This window comes from Pimephales promelas, chromosome 16 (assembly GCF_988280905.1).
Source record: "Pimephales promelas chromosome 16, fPimPro1.hap1.1, whole genome shotgun sequence".
Lineage (NCBI taxonomy): Eukaryota > Metazoa > Chordata > Actinopteri > Cypriniformes > Leuciscidae > Pimephales > Pimephales promelas.
The window spans coordinates 25425199-25445505 of NC_142784.1; the positions used below are offsets into that span (position 1 = coordinate 25425199).

The 20307-nt window shown below is 37.6% G+C and overlaps 2 protein-coding genes across 11 annotated transcripts in view; both read left to right on the forward strand.

Annotated features, from left to right (window-relative positions):
- Positions 1 to 14859, forward strand: part of ncam1b (neural cell adhesion molecule 1b) — a 103413-nt gene extending 88554 nt beyond the window's left edge. For 8 of the 9 annotated variants that reach the window (XM_089121310.1, XM_089121308.1, XM_089121309.1 and 5 more), the window contains 6 exons: positions 878 to 1002; positions 1091 to 1271; positions 9314 to 9509; positions 9757 to 9873; positions 11147 to 11731; positions 13528 to 14859. In XM_089121310.1, the coding sequence (XP_088977436.1) occupies positions 878 to 1002; positions 1091 to 1271; positions 9314 to 9509; positions 9757 to 9873; positions 11147 to 11731; positions 13528 to 13648 (1325 nt within the window). In that variant the 3' untranslated portion in view covers positions 13649 to 14859. The remainder of the gene's footprint in view (positions 1 to 877; positions 1003 to 1090; positions 1272 to 9313; positions 9510 to 9756; positions 9874 to 11146; positions 11732 to 13527) is intronic. The other variant, XM_089121314.1, reaches the window with a different exon arrangement.
- Positions 14860 to 16057: 1198 nt separating this feature from the next.
- zbtb16b (zinc finger and BTB domain containing 16b) overlaps positions 16058 to 20307 on the forward strand; it is a 53980-nt gene continuing 49730 nt past the window's right edge. Inside the window, exons 1-2 of one of the 2 annotated variants that reach the window (XM_089121315.1) lie at positions 16058 to 16084; positions 18229 to 19511. In XM_089121315.1, coding sequence (XP_088977441.1) covers positions 18283 to 19511 — 1229 coding nt within the window. In that variant the 5' untranslated portion in view covers positions 16058 to 16084; positions 18229 to 18282. Of the gene's footprint in view, positions 16085 to 16446; positions 16596 to 18228; positions 19512 to 20307 lie in introns of those variants that run through there. The other variant, XM_039670908.2, reaches the window with a different exon arrangement.

Genomic DNA, 20307 nt, shown 5'->3' on the forward strand with positions numbered 1-20307 from the left:
TGTATTTTTGGATCGACTATCTGAGTTTTCGAAATGTAACATATGGAGGATTCTATAAGGTACCTAATTATTTATTTTTGGGGTTGTTACTGGCAGGGAAATTGCACATGAAACGAAACGGCTGAAATTAAACTATAGGAAGATGTTCGATTTTTTTTTTTTTTTTTTTTTTTTTTTTTTTTATAGCAATTGTCAAGACGGATTGAGTTATTTTTGACATTGTTATTGGTCAGTGCTGGTAATCTCAAAATAGCCAAATATCGCAAATGGATCAGCCTTGTCACTACATGTAATACCAATGATTAATGCTGATTTTGCTTCCTGGTTCCAAATTTTCCCTCCTTTTCCATTTCTTCTTTTTTAAAGGAATAGTTCATGCAAAAATGGACATTCTGTTTTATGTCGTTACTCATCCTCATGTCATTCCAAACCCATTAGACTTTTTTTTCTTTCTTTTTTACAAATATAATCTTATTAAAACCTGAAAGATATCCATCCCTCCATCTAAAGTCCATTCCACAAAATCTTGAATGCTTCAATAAGTTCATAAAGACATTGCAAAACCAATCAATATGAATCAAGCTCTTAATTCCTAGTGTTCTGAAGACACAATCACTTCATGTGACAAACAGATTTAATTTAGGTTTTTGTTCACATATAAACATTGATCAACGCACATAAATACAGCACATCAAATATGGTAAACAGAAGCTTGCTTGATACACAGACCATTTGGTGGGTGATTTTGGTCTTATTGGTTTGGAACGACATGAGGATGAGTAAATTAAGTATTTTTAGTTTTAGGTGAACTATCCCTTTAAGCTATGGTGTTTTTTTTGTTTTTTCTCACGTCATTGTAACTGGTTTGTTGTTGTAGGAGAACCCAGTCCTCCTATACTCGAGGGAACTCTGCACTCCAAAGGCAATGCTCTCAAAGTAAAATGGACCAAACAAGACGATGGCGGGTCACCAATCACCCATTATTTGGTCAGATACAAACCTGTGAGTGTTCAAAATAAATAAATGAATTACCTTTAATATTTTGCTTTTGCAACTTTGTGACCGTTTCATGGCTGCTTCTATTAAACAGAGGGAAGACCCTGACTGGAAGCCTGAGATCCGTCTTCCCAACGTGAGCGAGTACCTAATGCTGACCGGTCTGGAATGGGACACGGAGTATGATGTGTTTGTGGTGGCAGAGAACCAGCAGGGCAAGTCCAAGCCGGGTACCCTGACCTTCAAAACCTCGCCTGAGCCTGCAGCTACCACAGGTAACCAGCATCCCTCCCTCAGTCTCTCCTTCCATCCCTCCTTCTCTGTGTTCACCCTCGCCGCCAATATGAAGCACACTGATTTTAACAGATGACTCAGAGCTGTAATGACACCAAACATGTGAATGTAGTCTGTGCCATCAATTACACTGCATGATAAACAGTGAGTCATGCTACATGACAGATCACGAAGCGCACGGACAAAACATTTGGCTTGTTCAAATGGGATTCTTGATGCCATATTTGTATAACATAAGATGGTGTGAGACGCCGATAGCAATCTTCGAGCTGGCCATTTAAGCTGTTTAAGGTTTAGCCATATGTGTAAAGTGGGGAGACAGAGGGGCAATTTTGATCACAATCAACTGTGATGACATTTAGTCAGCAAATGCTCTCTGGAGAATCATGTTTCTGCCTGACAAAAAGTGTAATTTGTTTAATTTGTGAATTTTGCGGTTATATTTATTGTTATGAATTATTATGTTTGGTTTTTTTTTATATTTTATTTCAGTGTTCCACATTAGAGTTAGTTGGCATATGTGCACATGCCAACTAACTCTAATGTGGAACACTGAAATAAAATGTTATCAATTATTATGTCTTTTTTTAATAATATATATAGAGTGTGTGTGTGTGTGTCTATGATAGATGGACAGATGGATGTGTATTAGTATTATTAGTGCTGTCAAATCGATCATGATTATTTGCATCTAACAAAAGTTTGTTTATATAATGTGTTTGTGTGTGACAAACATATGTATGCATATATACAGTGTGTGTGTATATATATATATATATATAGACACACATACACACAAAACATACAAACAAACTTGTCAGCGAATATTATATATTATTTGTGTGAAGATTAGATTATTATATCTAATATATAATAAATTTTTGATAGAATATTGTAAATACATTGTAATTATTTCATATTATTATTAAATAATGGACATTTAATAAAATAACAAAGACAATCAATTTTTTTTTTCTAAAATGGGACAATTGTACCTGTATGTTCCCTCCCCTATCTAATTATTTTGCATTTTGATTGTTTAAATAAATCTGCATTGATTATTGAAAAAAAAAAAAAAAAACATTTAATCTTAAATTTAACTTGCACGGTCAGTTTGCAAAACAAGTTTTGTTTCGTAATATGAATTACAGAGACCAAAACAACAGAACCCTTGCATTCACATGCAGGTACACTCTGAGTCTCTGTCTGTTTGATGTTATTGCTTTGGCCTCCATCCACCTGTGACCAGGCTAACCCTCAGCATTAGAAGCAGGGCAGTAGTTCCTGTTGGAGAATCACTTCCTGTTTACGAACCCTGCGTAGTGGGCGGCAGCAGTTTAGACGAGAGGTTTGCGCTCTGGTCAGGCTTGCCAGGGCCACAGCTGGGCTTCACTGCTTCACTTGTAATGTAACAAGCATCTGGTGCTTCTTAATGCAGAGAAACTTTGTCTGTCCCTCGTTGTCTCTCTCCCTCATTAACGCTCTGAACGTATGAGGGCTGAATCGCCGCTCTCTTTGGCATACTAGGCTGTGAATGGCCCACATCCAAAGGCTGTTTGTCTCACTCACACCTCCGAGTACAGAAACGCACTCCTTGCTGCATACTAATGAGACCACATTACCGCCTAACTAGAACTTTACTAAAGTTGCTGGCACTGACATATTTCAAGTGTTTTTATTTTTTACTGTGATTTACTCCCGTTAAAGCCCGAGAACAGCTTGGATGTTGGCGTGATAGAAGTCTTGCGGTGTTGCAGTGATGTAATGTAGTGTTTAGCCATTACAAGTCATTTATTTATTTATTTTGAGGAACTTTTAAGCACACACTTGCTTGAAATAACAATTTCAGCAACTTGTGTGCACGTTTTCTGTTTATTTAATCATATTTGGCATTTCATAACTTCTTAACTGAATATTTTATAAAATCTCATGCATTATTCTGCTGTTTGTTAATGAACTGTGTACATCTTGGAGCTACAATGCTAGTGCAGGCATGCTCCAATTACAATGGAGATTTGTTTAATGTGGGCCCACTTTGCACATCCTTAACAACGAATCTGTTCCCTGCTTATGGAAAACCTTTTGAAATATTTATTGCAGTACAGTCTTTTTGTTGCTGTCTGCCATACTAATAGTTTTTGTGTGACTTTTTGGCCACAGTGGGTCTTTTTATCAAATAGCATTGTTTTACTTATGTAAAATGTATTAATGGATTTATAATGTGTAATTGTTTATTTACAAATCACATTGAAAAAAAAACTAAATATCTTAAAGAAGTTTTCACACACTGCAGCTAAATTCGTTTGTCAAGTCACCGTTTAGTGCTTAATCCTGTTCTGTACACACAGCTCAGTACTTTATGGGAGTGACCAGTGTTGTAGTACTCGAGACTCGGACTCGGTCTCGAGACCATATTTTAATGGTATTGGTCTCGTCATGGACTCGTGTCCATTTGGACTCGGAATTGACTCGTACTCGAACATTTTTTTTTTTAGGACTCTGAATTATTCCCGAGTCCACTCGAGTTCAATTAAAAATATTTTTCATGATTATTAATGTATGTTAATAAAATATTTCTTTAAATTGATTGACACGCCCAGTGATTGGTGATTTTCTAGTGCGCAACTGCGCATGACAAATTGTAATAAAATTACTTTTAACACCACCTACTATGTGGCCTTTTTACCCTAAACTGATCATATTTTTTAAACTAAGTAAATTCAGTAAAAAAAAAAAAAAAAAAAAAAGATTTCTCTAAGTAAATAAAAGTAAATTAGGTAATCAACCCTCACTGGTCTCGGTCTCGACTCGGACTCGACCGTCTCTGGGACTCGAGTGAGGTGGTCTCGACTACAACACTGGGAGTGACAACCACATTCTACAACCGAATTAACAGCATTTACAAGACAAAATGTAAGCAGAGTGTAAAGAACTGAACTAAACAACTAATAGTTAATGATGACGAGACTGACATCTTCATTAACTGTTTTCTGAGTCAGAGCGCTGTTTGTTTAGTGCAGCGTCTTACAGTCTTCGACTGCTTTTTTCAGACCATTTTTGAGGTTAAAAAGTTGTACAGTGAAGTAAATGTATTCTCTTATTAGCTTCACATATAATGAATAGCTTGCTTCTAACTGTGTGGGCTGTGTGGTAGGGACCGCATTATAAATGAAGTGCTAATTCTGTGTGTTTTGCATAATCTTCAGTAACGTCTTCCTGTTCTTATCCTCATTAGGGTTTAATAAACAACTCCTACTGTCCCATCATAACCATTTGCTGGGCCATTGCATGCCTTGTTTTGTTAACTGGGTCATTCCTCAGGACATGGTGCCATTTATGCTAGAACATTTCAGGAACTTTTTGTATTTATTTCTTTATTTCATTTTTATTGTATTGATCATAATTTCCTTAAGCTACTTCTGACAATCTTTCCCCACCTTAAGTACTAAGGCTGTCACTGCCATAGACAGAGTACTACCATAGCAGAGATTAGTAGATAGTAGAGATTAAAATATATTCTAAATGTTTTGGGGTTATAATCACTGAAAATAATTTTGCTTAATTCTTTTTGTGTTAAATGGGGAAAAAAATCATACAGGTTTTCAGTGGTATTAATTGATGATGGCATAATTAGTTTGTTTGTTTGTTTGTTTTTTCATTTTAATTTATGCTTTTTTTTTCTTTCATGCTGTGTGTTGTATAACCATTTGTTAATATAAAAGGGCTGCAGGGTTTCAGAGATCAAAATGCATCATAAATGTTCTTAATGTCTACCAAAAGATTGAAGCGATTCTGAACCGCCTGAAACGAGTCGTCATTTATTTGTCTCACTTCCTGCACAAACCTAGGTTTGTAACAAATAAGCTTAATGGCAGCCTATGGTCTTCATTAGATATGTTTCCATTCAAAGTTGCGAAATTTAACTTGGAATATCGCATAAAAGATTTGCGAATAAAGAGAGTCGAGGAGAACAAAAGTCCTGACGAACTGGTGCTAAATATCACTAAGTATATAATAATTTTCATGTATGTATGTGTGTGTATATATATATATAATAAATTACTTGCATCTCAGAGCCTATAGATGAAATTCAATAATCGATTAACCGTGTTAATCTCCAAAAGCGTGTAAGACAGTTCTTGGAGGTAATTATACTAAACCACAGACTTTGCTCAGACATTTCAGAACAACCAAAACAGCATTTAAGATGCTGTGCAAAAAGATCGGACCGCTGGTTAGTCCACTAATGCCATCCCATCGTGTAACGTCACGTGATTTATTTATTTATTAGCATCGAGGAATTGATTCGGTAAATGTGTTTCCATCGTAGTTTATATGCGCATGTTTTCTTATCTATTAAAAAACTATTTTTTTTATATGCATCTTGGCGTTTCCATCCAGCCGTTCCTTTTTTTTTTTTCATGCGATATCCCAAGCACATAAAAATAGGTGGATGGAGACTGCTATTGGCTGCTCCTGAACAACATCTACTTTGACGAGTTTGGTTTGTGTTGTCGAAATTTCGAGAAGATGCTTTTTTGCTGCTCTGCGAAAGCAAATCCACTTTGCACGTACTTCCAAACGATGAGGACTTGGGAACCTTATTTAAAACTGACGCCATTTTATCTTTCTCTGTGTATACAAGGGCTGAGTAAGGCCCTGTTTACACGAGAACGCTCGCGGGTGAAAACGTAAAAATATTTTATCGGATGTGCCTTTCGTTTTCACGGCGACGGCGTTTTTGACGTTTAAAAAAGTGAAACCACCTTCCAGAGTGGACATCTTAAAAACGCTCCACCGCCGCGTTCCCGTGTAAACGGTAAAAATGCTGAAATTTATATCGGAAATTTTCAACACACAATATGAAAGGAGGTGTTTAGAGAGACCGTGTCCTTGATCAAGTTGTTTCAGACACCGAGAAGAGAGGTCATGCTGCAATGTATATTATAAGAATTTTTTAACCTTGGATGTATGTAGGAAACCTCAAACTAAATTAGGAACCTAAAAAATAGCATAATGGGGCACTTACATCTCGACAGCAGTAAGTTATGAATATTCATGTACTGAGAATGACCCAACACATTCCCTTTCACCCTCAGCTTATGCCTTCATTCATTTTTCTTTTTATCCCTACCTTACTTTTTTCATTTTGAAACTTTGTTTCTGTGTTTGACTTATTTTTCTGCCTCTTGTTTTTCTCTTTCTCTCTCTTTCTTCCCATTTCCCTTTTACCTTGTTTCTCTGTTGTCCTGTCGTTGTTCCTGGGCTTGGATATGGACGGACCATCACATGCACTCATAACGCAAACGTCCTGGTGCCAACATCTTCCTCCTTCCCTTTGTTGTTGTTGTTGTTGTTATGGTGTTAATGTCTGTTCTGCCTGTGATCTTGTGTCCGTCTTTGTGTTTCGTAGTCACTCTGAGTGGCTCTTCAGTCTCCTGCACTCTAGTGTCTCTCCTGCTCTCTCCGTTATTGCTGCTTTTGCTTTGATAGAGTTGAGGAAATGTCTTCTCCTCATGTTGAGGATCCTCTGCATGATTTGTTTCTGTATCTCTCTAATGTGCTGGGAACACTGAGCCTCATAGACAAAGTAACTCTGAAATATATTTGGTATTTTCTTTAGTTGTAATCAGTTTTAGATGACCAAATGCTTAAAATTACTGCTTTTTAGATTTTTTTTTTTTGTCAATAAAAGTTGTATTTTTATTTTTTTTAACTATCACATACAGTCTATAGACATTTGCGCTGTATTGCTTAAGTAAAGCTACAATTTGAATTGACTAGACACCTAGTGCCATAAAACAGTGCTTATTAATCATATCTTTTTGTTTTTTCTTAATGGAAGCTCATGGAGGATCTGTTTTTTATTGCAATTTATCAATAACCTAGACTAGAGGGAGCAGAGCTTTGTCAGTTACAAAAACAGTGAAGAAATCATGAAACATTGGGCCATAGAAGTCGTAAAATAAGTTGTTAGAGACCAAATAAAAATAATGTGTGGCCTCTGTGGGTCTCTATTGTTCTATATATTTGGAAACAACGTTTACTTTTGCAATTCCATGTACTGCTGCTTATGATGCAGAAATGACCTTAATAATGAGAGAAACACTAAATTAAAAGCGGAGAGAAACTGTCTTGTCTGATTCTGTACACTTCATTTTTTTCTGCGGATGTTTGAACTAAACCTGTACCAGTCCTTTGGGAACAAACTTTGTAACAAATCTTTCAGATGTTATTTTGTTACCTAAGACTTTACTGTAATATTTTGAAAAAATAAATAAAATAGCAATGGGTCTTATTCACTAAGCATGTGTACGAAATCTGCTGCATATCAATATTTTCACGAACAAATGATGATGCACCAAAAACGTTTGTCCTCAAATTTATGCTAAATTTATGAAAAAACATAGGAACAACTGAAACCACACGTACGCAAAAAGCACTTACTCTGTGCGGCCTTATAATCATGTTAAAAAGTTATATTTCATCTTATCATGACTATTTATACTATATTTTTAAATTCATAAATAATTCTATTTAATTTCATCCACACAATTTTTAGTGAATGCGACCCAATGCATTTTAGTCATCACTGGGGCTATTGTTCACATGTGGCATTATTAAATTCATTTTTTTTATTTAATGTTGTAGTGTCTTTTATCTTTAAAAGTTTGGGGTTGGTGAGTTTTTTTTTAAGATTTTGAAACATCTTATTTTCACCAAGACTGCATTTGTTTGATTAAAAAGAGAGTAAAAACTACAATATCTGGAAAGTATTGCGTTTTAAAAGAACTGTTTTCTATTTGAATATATTTTAAAATATAATTTATTCATTTGATGTTAATACTGATTTGCTGCTCAAGAACCATTTCTAATTATTATCAATCTTGAAAACAGCTGTGCTGCTTTATATTTTTGAAGAAACTGCGATTAAAAATAAAAAAAATCAGGATTGTTTGATGAATAGTAAGTTTAAATGAAAAGCATTTATTTGAAAGAGAAGTTTTGATCCATTTTATGTGTCCATGCTGAATAAAAGTGTTACTGGTTTTAAAACTACAGTATTTAACAATAGTGTATTTGTAATTTGAAATGATACATTAAGATTTTAATGTCATTAAAAAGTGTTTGTTGTGCCAGTTTTCATATTATCATCTTAACTTTCACTGGTGTTTATTGGTAAGTCTTTTTTTTTTTTTTACTAGTGGTGGTCAAATGAAAGTATAATGTTGCAAAGATATAGACAAAGATTCTCTCATAATTTACTCACGCTCATATTGTTCCAAATCTGAGTTACTTGCTTTCTTCTGTGGAACAAAAAAGATAAATGTTCAATTAACGTGCTTGCCACTCTTTTCCCTACAATTAGAGTGAATCGGGATTGAAGTTTAAAATAACACGCATAGTAAAACACATGAAAATTAGTACATACTGTGTGACTTGTACGCAAGTCTTCTGAAGTCTTATGGCAGCTTTGTGTGAGTAATACATTGAAATGCATCACTGATAATCCACCCCTATAGTTCGCTTTCAAAGGGTTAGTTCACCCAAAAATGAAAATTGTCATAATGACTCACCCTCATGTCATCCCAAGCCTGTAAGACTTTATTTTAGATTTAGTCCGAGAACTTTCTGACATTTTGGACCAAAAATAACACAAACTACGACTTTGAATTTAACATTTGTGAATTTATATATTCATCTTCAGTCAGGACAGGACATTCTCCAAAAACTGGAGAGTCAGAATTATTGGGTGAACTATCCCTTTAAGTCCAAACATGTGTATTATATTCAGTGAGTGCACAATCACATCTGAAGAGGGAGTTGTTAGCTTTGCCTTGTTGGCTTCACTGATTGTCTTTGCTTTGCTGAATCCTGATAGTCTTGTGTTGTGGTCTGAAAATAACTCTTGCTTGCTTGACTGTTACATTTCATGCATTTTTTTTTTTTTGCATCTCCAGTTTGGGTTGATGATCCCTCCTGCTCTGTCTGCGTCTCTGTATTTCTCCCCTTTCTCCTTAAGACTCCATGGAAGATGGAACGGGCCTGAACACTGGAGTAATTGTTGGTATTCTCATATTGGTGTGTGTGCTGCTCTTGCTGATCGTGGACGCCACCTGCTGCTTCCTCAACAAGTGTGGCATCCTCATGTGCATCTGCGGTAAACCCGGGCAAGGCACCAAGGGCAAAGACATAGAGACGGGCAAAGCGGCCTTTGTGTGAGTTTCCACAATACTATATTTAATCCACTCAAACAAGCTCACGCCACTCATCGAGAGCAGTCAAGGGCGCTGAATTGTAAAGCATATGGATGTTGAGCATGAACTATTTTCAGTCACAGAAGCTGTTCTGTTATCAAACCACTATGAAAGAGCTACTCTTATGCCACGACTGTAGTGACCTCATCAAACTCTACTCATTGCTGTATAATGAGCCGATGTGTGTGTGCTTTCTCTCTGCATGCAGTCAAGATGTGTCTAAAGAACCCATTGTGGAAGTTAGGATAGAGGAAGAGGCCACAGCCAATCACGACGCAGAAGGACATCCTGAGCCTAATGAGACCACCCCACTGACCGAACCAGAGTAAGCTCAATGTTATGTGATAGTACTGTGGTTAATCACTTTTAACTGATGCTTTTGATCGCCATTATCTTCAATGCCATGAAAGCAGTGTTTCCCCATTCCAAACCTCCTCACTTTGTAAATCTCACACTTAAAGACAACATGAAACCACATTTGCAGTGCATTTAAGCTGCAGAGTCTAATTTCTGTGCCATTATTAGTCCTTTAAACAAGCTAAAGTTGGACTGGTGATTTCAACAGTTTTTATGTTATTTTGGGACATATTATTTAAATACAGTTATTTTGGTTTTGGTTTTTATTCTGCAAGGATGCATTATAAATTGTTAAAGACACAAATATTAGATTGCAGAACTGTTTTCAACATTAAAAATAAGATATTTTTTTCAAATCTGAAGGATTATGTGACATTGATGATGCTGAAATTTCAGCTTTAACATTTTGGTAATAAAAAAAATCAAATATATAAAAAAAATTAAAACAGTTCTTTTAAATTGTAATAATATTTCACAATATTTCTGTTTTACTGGATTTTTGATCAAATAAATGTGGCCTTGCTGAGCATAAGAGACTTCTTTCTCTACTACCCTGACTTTTGAATGGTAGTATACATGATTTAAAATATTCTGAACTACTATTTCTTTGTGTAACGCGTTTTAATAATTGTAAAACATTACATAGTGCTGATTTAACATTCGTAATCTGATGTATTTTTTTTTATCTCAATTGAATAATTGGTGGAAAATTATCTGAAATGACTGGTAGTGTCCATTAAACCTTCATTGGGTCATGAAAAGTGGCTCCTAACATGAGTCTGACCTGGGGTCATAATGCGCCCTGTTCCTCCTCTGTTTCAATGTATTTTCCTGTCACCTCTCCATTTTTCTACTAAATAAAGGCACAAAAAACATGTTCATCCCTTATTTCTTGTATCAGCAGAAAAAAAGTAGCTATGTGCAGAAATACCTATATATTAATGAAAAAACTTCCATAAGGCAAGTAAATATAATCAATTTTGATTTCATGTTGTCTTTGACATCATCCTGAATTTTCCTACACTCTTTTCCCCATATTTCATATTTTAAATCAAGTACTCCCTCTAGTGACCACTGATGGTATCACCTCTCTTGCAAAACATGCAATACTGCATTTCAAATCAGTATTGCGTATGTCTTGTAACCGCATTCTGTGCCTGCAATGGTTTGGTGTCTCTCCCTCAGCATCTCCCCTCTGTGTCGACATCACCCGTCTGTGTCTCTGTTTCCTGTTCTTACAGGCAAGGGACAAGAACTGCCGCCGCAGTGGTGGACTTGCCTCTTTCCGTGCCCACTAACTCAGACACAAACACTGACACCTTTGACCTTAGCCAGAGCAGCCCAGTTAGCGAGAGCACCACTCTCACCTCCAGCATCACAGCGCCCCCTACTGACTCTCCTAACCCCATCCATATGACACCACCCGACAGCAGCACACCAAAAACTCACACCAAACCCTCCATCTCATCTCCCTCATCCTCCGACCCGGCTAATGTTACTCTCCTGGTAGACCTGGGCGATGCCCCAAAAACACAAGCTGAGGTTCCTCTAGTGACCCCGTCAGAAGGACCCCCTTCCCTTCCCGGCGTTGTAAACTCAATAGTCACAGAAAACGAATTAGAGTCGCCCGAGTCTGTTCAGGGTGCATCTCATGACACTTTAAATCCCATCAGCCCACAGGGCAGTGTCGCTATCCCCTTAGTGAATCATGAACTTGAGATTGATGGAGAACTCCCACTGGCTCCAGACACAGACGTCCCACAGGATGGGTCACATGCTGTGGGGACAGCTGGCTCCAGTGGCCCATCTGCTCCAGCACAGGACGAGTATGGATTTCTAGATGCTCTCTAGATGTTCTCTTAGTTTGTGTGTGTGTGTGTGTGTGTGTGTTTATTGTAGCCATTATTTGTTTGTTGTAATTTCACTGCATGTGTTCATTTGAATCGGTGAATGTGCATGCATTATATAGTTTTAGTCATTTAAAAGTTGTCAAATGTAATTTACTCGTTCATGTCGTTCCGAATTTGAGAATAATTCTTAAAATCCTATCAATCTTTTACTTTATCCCTGGAGCCTTTTTATCGGGACATGCGTGCCAGTGAAATACCTCTGTGCCCAAGTAAAATATTACTGATAAATCCTTCTGTCAATGCAGATTACATGATACTGTACTGACTGATACTGTTTTGCGAAGAGAACAGAAATAGTTTACAATTCAGTTTGATTGACCTGGATAGTTCACTCAGACAGCGATTTCTCACAGCAAAATATTAAGAGGACACTTTATGAGACAAAACACAGAGAAACTGAATAAGGTGGATACCTACAATCTGTTTTAGGAAACAAAAAAGAAAATTGTCATTATTTACTCACTCTCAGGTCGTTCCAAACCCCATAAAACTCTTCCAAACCCCATAAAGATATTTAAATGAAATCTGAGAGATTGCTGTCTGTCCATTTGACAGCTATAAACAAGAAACGAGAGAAACGAGAATGAACCTTATTGGTTCTTGTAGAAGCTCAAACGTGGTGTGTAACATGAGAATGATCCTCATTGGTTCTTGCTGAAGCTGAAACATGCTTTGTAACACGAGAATGAAGCTCATTGGTTCTTGAGGAAGCTCAAACGTGACGCGTAACACAAGAATGAACCTCATTGGTTCTTGTTGAAGCTCAAACGTGGTGTGTAACATGAGAATGAACCTCATTGGTTCTTGCTGAAGCTCAAACGTGCTTTGTAACACGAGAATGAACCTCATTGGTTCTTGATGAAGCTCAAACGTGCTTTGTAACACGAGAATGAACCTCATTGGTTCTTCAGGAAGCTCAAACGTGATGCGTAACACGAGAATGAACCTCATTGGTTCTTCAGGAAGCTCAAACGTGATGCGTAACACGAGAATGAACCTCATTGGTTCTTGAGGAAGCTCAAACGTGACGCGTAACACAAGAATGAACCTCATTGGTTCTTGATGAAGCTCAAACGTGACGCGTAACACGAGAATGAACCTCATTGGTTCTTGAGGAAGCTCAAACGTGATGCGTAACACGAGAATGAACCTCATTGGTTCTCGCACAACAAGCGGACATGCTTGAGCTTCCGCTCACCATATCTAATGTTTGAGGTGGTGAGTGTTTATGTGAATAAATGCCTACATTTTTATTTTTGGGTGAACTATCCCTTTGTTGTTTTTGTGGCATACACGTCAAATAAACTAAACTACAACCCATCAGTGTAGTAAGTCTTATTCATGAACAAATAGAATAAAAACATTTCATATAGCTCAAAGCGTCAGGGTTGAGTCAGTCTGTAACACTAATCAATTAGATTTGAATCAAACCAAAATAAACCCGAATCAAATCAAAACAAGAGCTTGTGAATCAGCGTTGAAATAGTTGATCACCGTCGCTTCAGTGAGGTGAACCTTCGCAAGCCACTCGAGTCAGTGAGTTGAACTTGAGAAATTATCAACTCAATTCGTAAACGAATCTTTCAGACCCGTTTGTCAACCTGAACAACCGATTCATTTGTGAAACAGGTTTGGAATGACATGAGGGTGAGTAAACAAACTGACAAAATGTTGTTTTTGACTCAACTGTCCCTTTAATGTCTGAATCCCAGGAAAATTCTGGATGATGAGAGGAGGACGACCAAAAACACAGAGCTGAAGAAAGTTGTGCCCGGCACGGGAGCAGAACCCAACGCCCTCTCGCAAACAAACAACACTGAAAGTAAAGCATGAAAAGAAGAATGAAGCGTCGTGGTGACCAGGAACGTGTTTGTTTAACAGTGCCCTTAATGAATTTCTGAACAAAACCGTGTATATTCTACAGACAGTAGTCATGTAGGCATTTCCTTTTCATTTTTGTTGATTTGAGTAGGCTACACTTTCAGAAATTTCTGTTCGAGGAGTCAAATTCATATTCAAAGATGTTCTTGTGTTTCTTCATTCATGTTTCCATCAAAAGGATGATTATGACAACAGGGCATCAAGTTATTCAGGAGAATTATCTTTTCAGTATACATAAACGTTTTATTTGCAAAGTACATTGTTAAAGTGTAAATGATTTCTTTTATTTTTTTATCTTGAGTGTTTGAGGGCTAGGTTTGATTCGTTAGTTTTGTATTTTATTACCATCATATTTTATTGACACTTAACTATTTTGGATGCCTCTTGGATGATGATTACTCATAACGTCCGTTATGTAAAGGCAAAAAATATCATAGGATATTTTAAAAATACTGTTATATGACCGAAAGTCTGATAAAGATTTTAAATGATTCATTTGATTCTCTTTATTAGATCAGTTTTTACAGTTATCGTGTGTTTCTAATATTTGGGATTTATACGTTAAATCATTCTTCCAACGTGCTTCTAAAAATTTGCTCTGCTCATTTTTATACCGTGTACCTCTGAAGAAATGTTTCACACTGTCACTTGCAAGCTTGTGCACTGTGATTTGATTTTTTTTTTTTTTTGCTGTTGTCTTTTCTTTTTTTTAAGAAAGTTTGCAGAGCTTTGCAGTAACCACTGATTGTCCTTTTATAACATGACGTATGTTAACAGGACTGATAGGGCACGTGACTCTGACAAGAGTTCTTATGCCATCCCTCATTGCATGACCGTCTGCTTGCCCATCTCTGGCCTGAATTGTGCGACCTCACTTGAGCCAGTTCATGGCAGTCTGGTTGAGAAATGGTGTCTGTTCTGGGTGCTTTCATGGTACTTTCTATAATATTTTAGGGAGAATGGAAGATAATTTTGTTTGCCCACTGTACACAAGTTGTTCACTGCCAGTTTGCCCCAAAAATGTAAATCCTTCCATGTATAGCCTATATGGGGATTTGACCCATGACATAGAAGTGTGGGTGAGCTTTACATTGATAAACAAAGAACATGTTGTAAATTGTGTTGTTCTAACACATTTTGATTAAACTCATTAAAACATTAAAGATTCTCTTAATAGTTTGTTGTTTGTGAAATAGGCTACCAGATGGTTAGATGATGTGATCTAACAGCAAATCCATGATTTAGTGGATGTGTTCAGCACTCGTTTTCTATTTAAGCATTATAAACAAATGTAAGTATGTTTGTTCACACACACACACACACATCAAAAATGGGCTACTAAAGTCACTATGGTTATTGTTACTACAATAAAATGGCAGTAAATATTGGCCAACACTCATCAAAAATCGAATCAAAAGGGCGGAAGGGATCATTTTGTCGATCGTGGAATAATATTGTTATTTTTCTCTATTAATGGTTTTGTATTATTTGTTGTATTCTAGTTGAAATTCCCTCCCTTGACACTAGAAAACATCTACATAGAAAAAAAAGGTTTCAAAAGTGGTCATAGAACCTTCCACTATATATAAAAAAAAAACTTTTTCAACAAAACGAACTTTCTTTGCAATCTAAAGGTTCTTCATTGAACCATTAATAAAGAACCTTTATTTTTAAGAGCGTGTCAATTATTTAACTTGCCCAGCAGATGGCACAGTTTCATCAGCCTCAGATAGACGAGGTAACTACGCATTCGCACGTGCTTTCACATAAACAAACTCACGTAGACCTACGTACGTCAAACAATAACTGTCATAATCTCATAGTTTTTGTTTTAATGTCGTTTGATGTATGTCTTGAATACAACTTTTGTTTTCAATTTCTGTTTTAAAAGTATGTATGTTTTTGCTCGTTGTGATGTTAACGTAAAATAACAATAATTAAAACCTAACATGTAGCTGGCTGATGAAGATCATATTTTTTTGTTTTTGCAAAAACTAAAGACCACGACCTAGTGTAATCATGTGGGATTGCCATTTTAAAGACAAAAGAAAGAGAATTGTCATTACTTACTCTCAAACCTGTATGAGTTTCTTACGTCTGTTGAACTAAAAATAATATATTTTAAATACTTTGTAACGAGAAGGTTGACCATAGTATGGAAAAATACTATGGCCAACTGTCTGGTTGCAAACATTCTTTAAAATATCGTCTTTTAATAAGAATTTAAAAAAAAAAATCATAAAGGTTTGGACTGGAGTGAACTTCCCCTTTAAGTAGACGGGATAATACTGAGGCTCTATGTTATTACTCTCTCCTAGGTTATTCTTCAGTGTTATTGCACGTTTAGGGAAAGAAGCAGCATGTCTTCAGATAAGACTGGGAAATGAGGTAAGATGAGGTCTTTACATTCACTACACTGACACTGTGCTTTCGTTTGTGGTCTTATTCATCTCATGCATTCTTTTTTTGATCTGCATTTATGGTCAAGCTAAGCTCTTTTAATGCAGTCATGCTCTTTAAAGTTAAATATCCTCTAAGAGAAGTGTAAGTGGACTGCATGCCAGGATGTATTTCGCTGTAAGTTGGTCTTAATACTTTAACATCAAGTCATATGTAAATGACTTGAAGTTTTGGGTTAATACCAGTGAACGGAACACCACAGTGATGTTTTGTTCACCAGCACCATCCTTAAAGCCCTAATAATCACAGGGATCCTGCGCGCGGCGTCTTGGAGCGCCTCAGTTAAAAACGGCGAGCCATTGCTTTGACGTCACGCTGATGATGATGATGATGATGATTGGAATCCGAACGACGAGTGTAGTGCGCGTGAAGCGGCTCCTGTGAACCTCAGTATGTTGATGCCTTAATAACAAGTGTTCAATTTACGCGCCAATTGCAGGTAAGTGACAATAACTTCACCGGTTAAGCCTAACGTGTTCTTCTAGATGCTGAATCCGACGATATAAATGCTTATTAGTAGGTTAAAGTGCTGCGAGAATCGGTTCATTTTGCGTTGAGGATGCAACTTGTTTCTTGTCTTTTTAATTAAGATACAGCACGCGCCTAAGTGCTCTTGTCTCCTCCATGTTCATTTATGCTTTCAGGACACGTGTTATAAAATGATTACGTTTATAAACAAACAGTTGTAAATGTTGCTTAAAACAACTTGTCAATCAGGTGCATGCTGACTGTATAATGTTGAAACATAAGCACACTGTTGCACCGAGGAAACACTGTCTTCTCTGCCTCAGATCTGTTGCTTATTGGCATAATGTGCAAGCCTAATATAATCGTATATAGTCAAAGATAGATAGAAAGATGCGTGAGTTCAATAAACTGACACTCACGGTATCTGTGTTTGGTTATGAGTGTTCAATTCGGGGTTGTCATAAAGGACAAGGTGCATCCGTGCCTTTCCCCCTTGTCGTTGTTCTTAAATAAAGTATTTAGTACAACGACAGCTTTTTAATACCATGTCCAGATCAGATGCCCATAATGTCTCGAATGCAAATCACTCGCACGCGTGTGCGCGCGCTCAAATAAAAATAAATAAATAAAAAAGGGAATATTTAATCTTGACGTTTGATATAAATGCGGAATTCAATTATTCATGAAATTGACTTTTTATGTTTTATTTATTTTAATTTTCCAACTACTTGTTGATATAATTGCTGAAATAATACAATAATAATTAACTATTATAATATGACAGATATTACAGATAATCTTTTGATTGACACACTTTTCTTCTTAATCAGTTATTACCACTTCCTTAACATCAGGACTAAAAATAAATGACACAATTTGGTGAGACCAAAAAAAGTAGAAAACTGAATATGTATACGATGGATCTAACTGTGTATTGTAATAAACTTTTTTTTAATTATTATTTGGCTTTGTACTGGTACTTTCACGCTTATGTGAAACTTACTAATCTCACTATCTTTATTAGTTATCATTGTACTGCATGAAAATCTGTATTAGTTATTGGACACTTTATCACAAAAAAGTCTGAATTAGTATTAGACGATCTTTAAGTAATATGCTTAGACAATGAGCCTTATCAGTTTTTATAGAGCAGAGTCGCAACAGACGTGCGATTAATATCTCACTCCTGCGGTGAGTTTTCATTCTGTTCTACCGCAGGAATGTCACTCGGTGTTACTACAGAATTAAAGGCACAATTAAAACAAATTATGCTTTTTGCCAAAAGAAGAATATTACAATTGCAAGTTCCTCTCAGGCATGTGTCGAATGCCGCCGGCTCCGTTTCACCTGGCTGCTTTCCACTACTATCACTCCGATTGCATAACATTAAGTACATTTTGCGATGATTGGCTAGTGCCTCTTTTAGGAGGTTCAACAACAACAACGCCCCTTTGTCTTTTTCTCAAAACACTGAGTTAACCTGTTTGAATGATGATTAACATGACCCGTGTAACTGAGATGAATGAACTGAGCATTGCACATATCACGACGTAGTACATTTTGCTCATTCTTGTTTTTGTTACATGACTGATTGACTTTTACAGGAGCACTCAAGGAGAGAAGCAAATCTGTGAGATGGTTCGGTAAATGTCGATGTAATGGATTTGACTAAAATGGGTGCGATCCACCTCCAGAACCCCGGCCACCCCACGTCGCTCCTGCAGAAGGCCAACCAGATGCGCCTCTCTGGGACATTGTGTGATGTGGTCATCATGGTCGACAGCCAGGAGTTCCATGCCCACAGAACCGTGCTCGCGTGTGCTAGTAAGATGTTTGAGATCCTGTTCCACCGCAACAGCCAACATTACACTCTGGACTTCCTCTCACCAAAGACCTTCCAGCAGATTCTGGAGTACGCCTACACCGCCACGCTCCAAGCCAGGCTGGAAGACCTGGACGACCTGCTGTACGCCGCAGAGATTCTGGAGATAGAATACTTGGAGGAGCAATGCCTGAGGATCTTGGAAACCATCCAGGCTTCCGAAGACAACGACGCAGACGTGAACATGAATGAGAACGGTGCAGAAGATGTCGATGACCGCAGGATCAAGTACCTTAAGAGCACATTTATCTCTAAAAAGCATTCCATACAGGACGCCGGTTATGGTGCTGCCGCCGCCCGCCACCGCCTGGCCCTGGTGAGCATGGTCGATTCGAGACCTTCAGAGTCCGCCCAGCTGGGTCTTTCAACCGTCAGTCCGACTAAAGCGGCGGTAGAGGGCCTGATGAGCATGGGTCAGTCCGTCCTCCAAGGCAACGTGGCTCAGAGTTTCTCCCATAACCTTGGTAAGGCATCTCCATTGCTAGATAAGATCAAAACCGAGATGATGCAGGTAGACGAGGACTACCAACACGAAGGCGGCTTCCCCAGGAACGGGGAGGGCGGCGGAGACTCCAGGCAGCACCGGGACACTCCCGGAACCCCGACCCGAGGCAGCGTCATCACAAGCGCCCGCGAGCTCCACTCCGCCGACAGTTCTGCTGATTCCCAAGGAGACAACAGCCAAGCGGCTCTGGTCAATATGGCCAGCCTGGCTGACAGACACTTCGCTTCGCTGTGCTCTATCCCGTCCAACCATAAGAGCGAGAGCATGCTGCCCTTGCCTGTATCCATGGCCTCGTCGCTGCACGTGCCATCCTCCCTGGCCATGTCGATGGATTTCAGTGCATATGGGGGGCTTTTCCATCAGAGCTTGATTCAGAGGGAGTTCTTAAGCAAGCTCGGGGATTTCACAGCCAGTGTGAAGCACGAGGTCCAAACCCAGAAAGAACGATGCGAGGTGTGTGATATGGAACTGCCTGATAATGAAGCTGCTGAACAACACAGGTGAGTGAAGTTGTTTGAGGCTTTCCTGTTGGCTTGTGATGTTATTTATGTTTATATATAAGGAATGGAACCCTATGTTTTTTCCTCGTTCTGTGGAACCCTAAAAGAGAAAGTTTGCAGAATGTTCATACTGCACTCTTAGAAGAAAAGTTTCTATATAGATCCTTAAAGGGATACTCCACTTTTTTTTTGGAAATAGGCTAATTTTACCACTCCCCCAGTTGGGTTTTACCGTTTTCGAATGTATTCAGACGATTTTCAGATATTTAGAAGAATATCAGTAACCAGACAGTTTCTGGTCTCATTGACTTCCATTGTAGGAAAAATATATACTATGGAAGTCAATGAGACCAGAAACTGCATGTTAACTGATATTCTTCTAAATATAAGATAATCGGCAGAATTGATTCGAAAACGGTAAAACCCAACTGTTTAACTCTGGGGGAGTGGTAAAATGAGCCTATTTCCCAAAAAAGTGGAGTATCCCTTTAAAAGGTTCTATCAGCATATTTGGAACCCCTAAAAGGTTCTATACAGAACCCGTTTTAAGGGTTCAATAATAAGAAACCAGGAAAAAGGTTCTATATGGAACCTTTTGGGTTCATTCATTATCATTTGTTTTGTCCTTTCCGGATTAAATATTTCATATTATTGACAAACATCAAGACCCTAAAATGTATTTATGAATAATCACAAAATTCAAGATATGGGGGTTAGAAAATGTATATATTTATATCATTTTGTGTAGTTAATCAATATCACACGAAGAGTGCCATTTCAGTTTTACTCCTCCAAA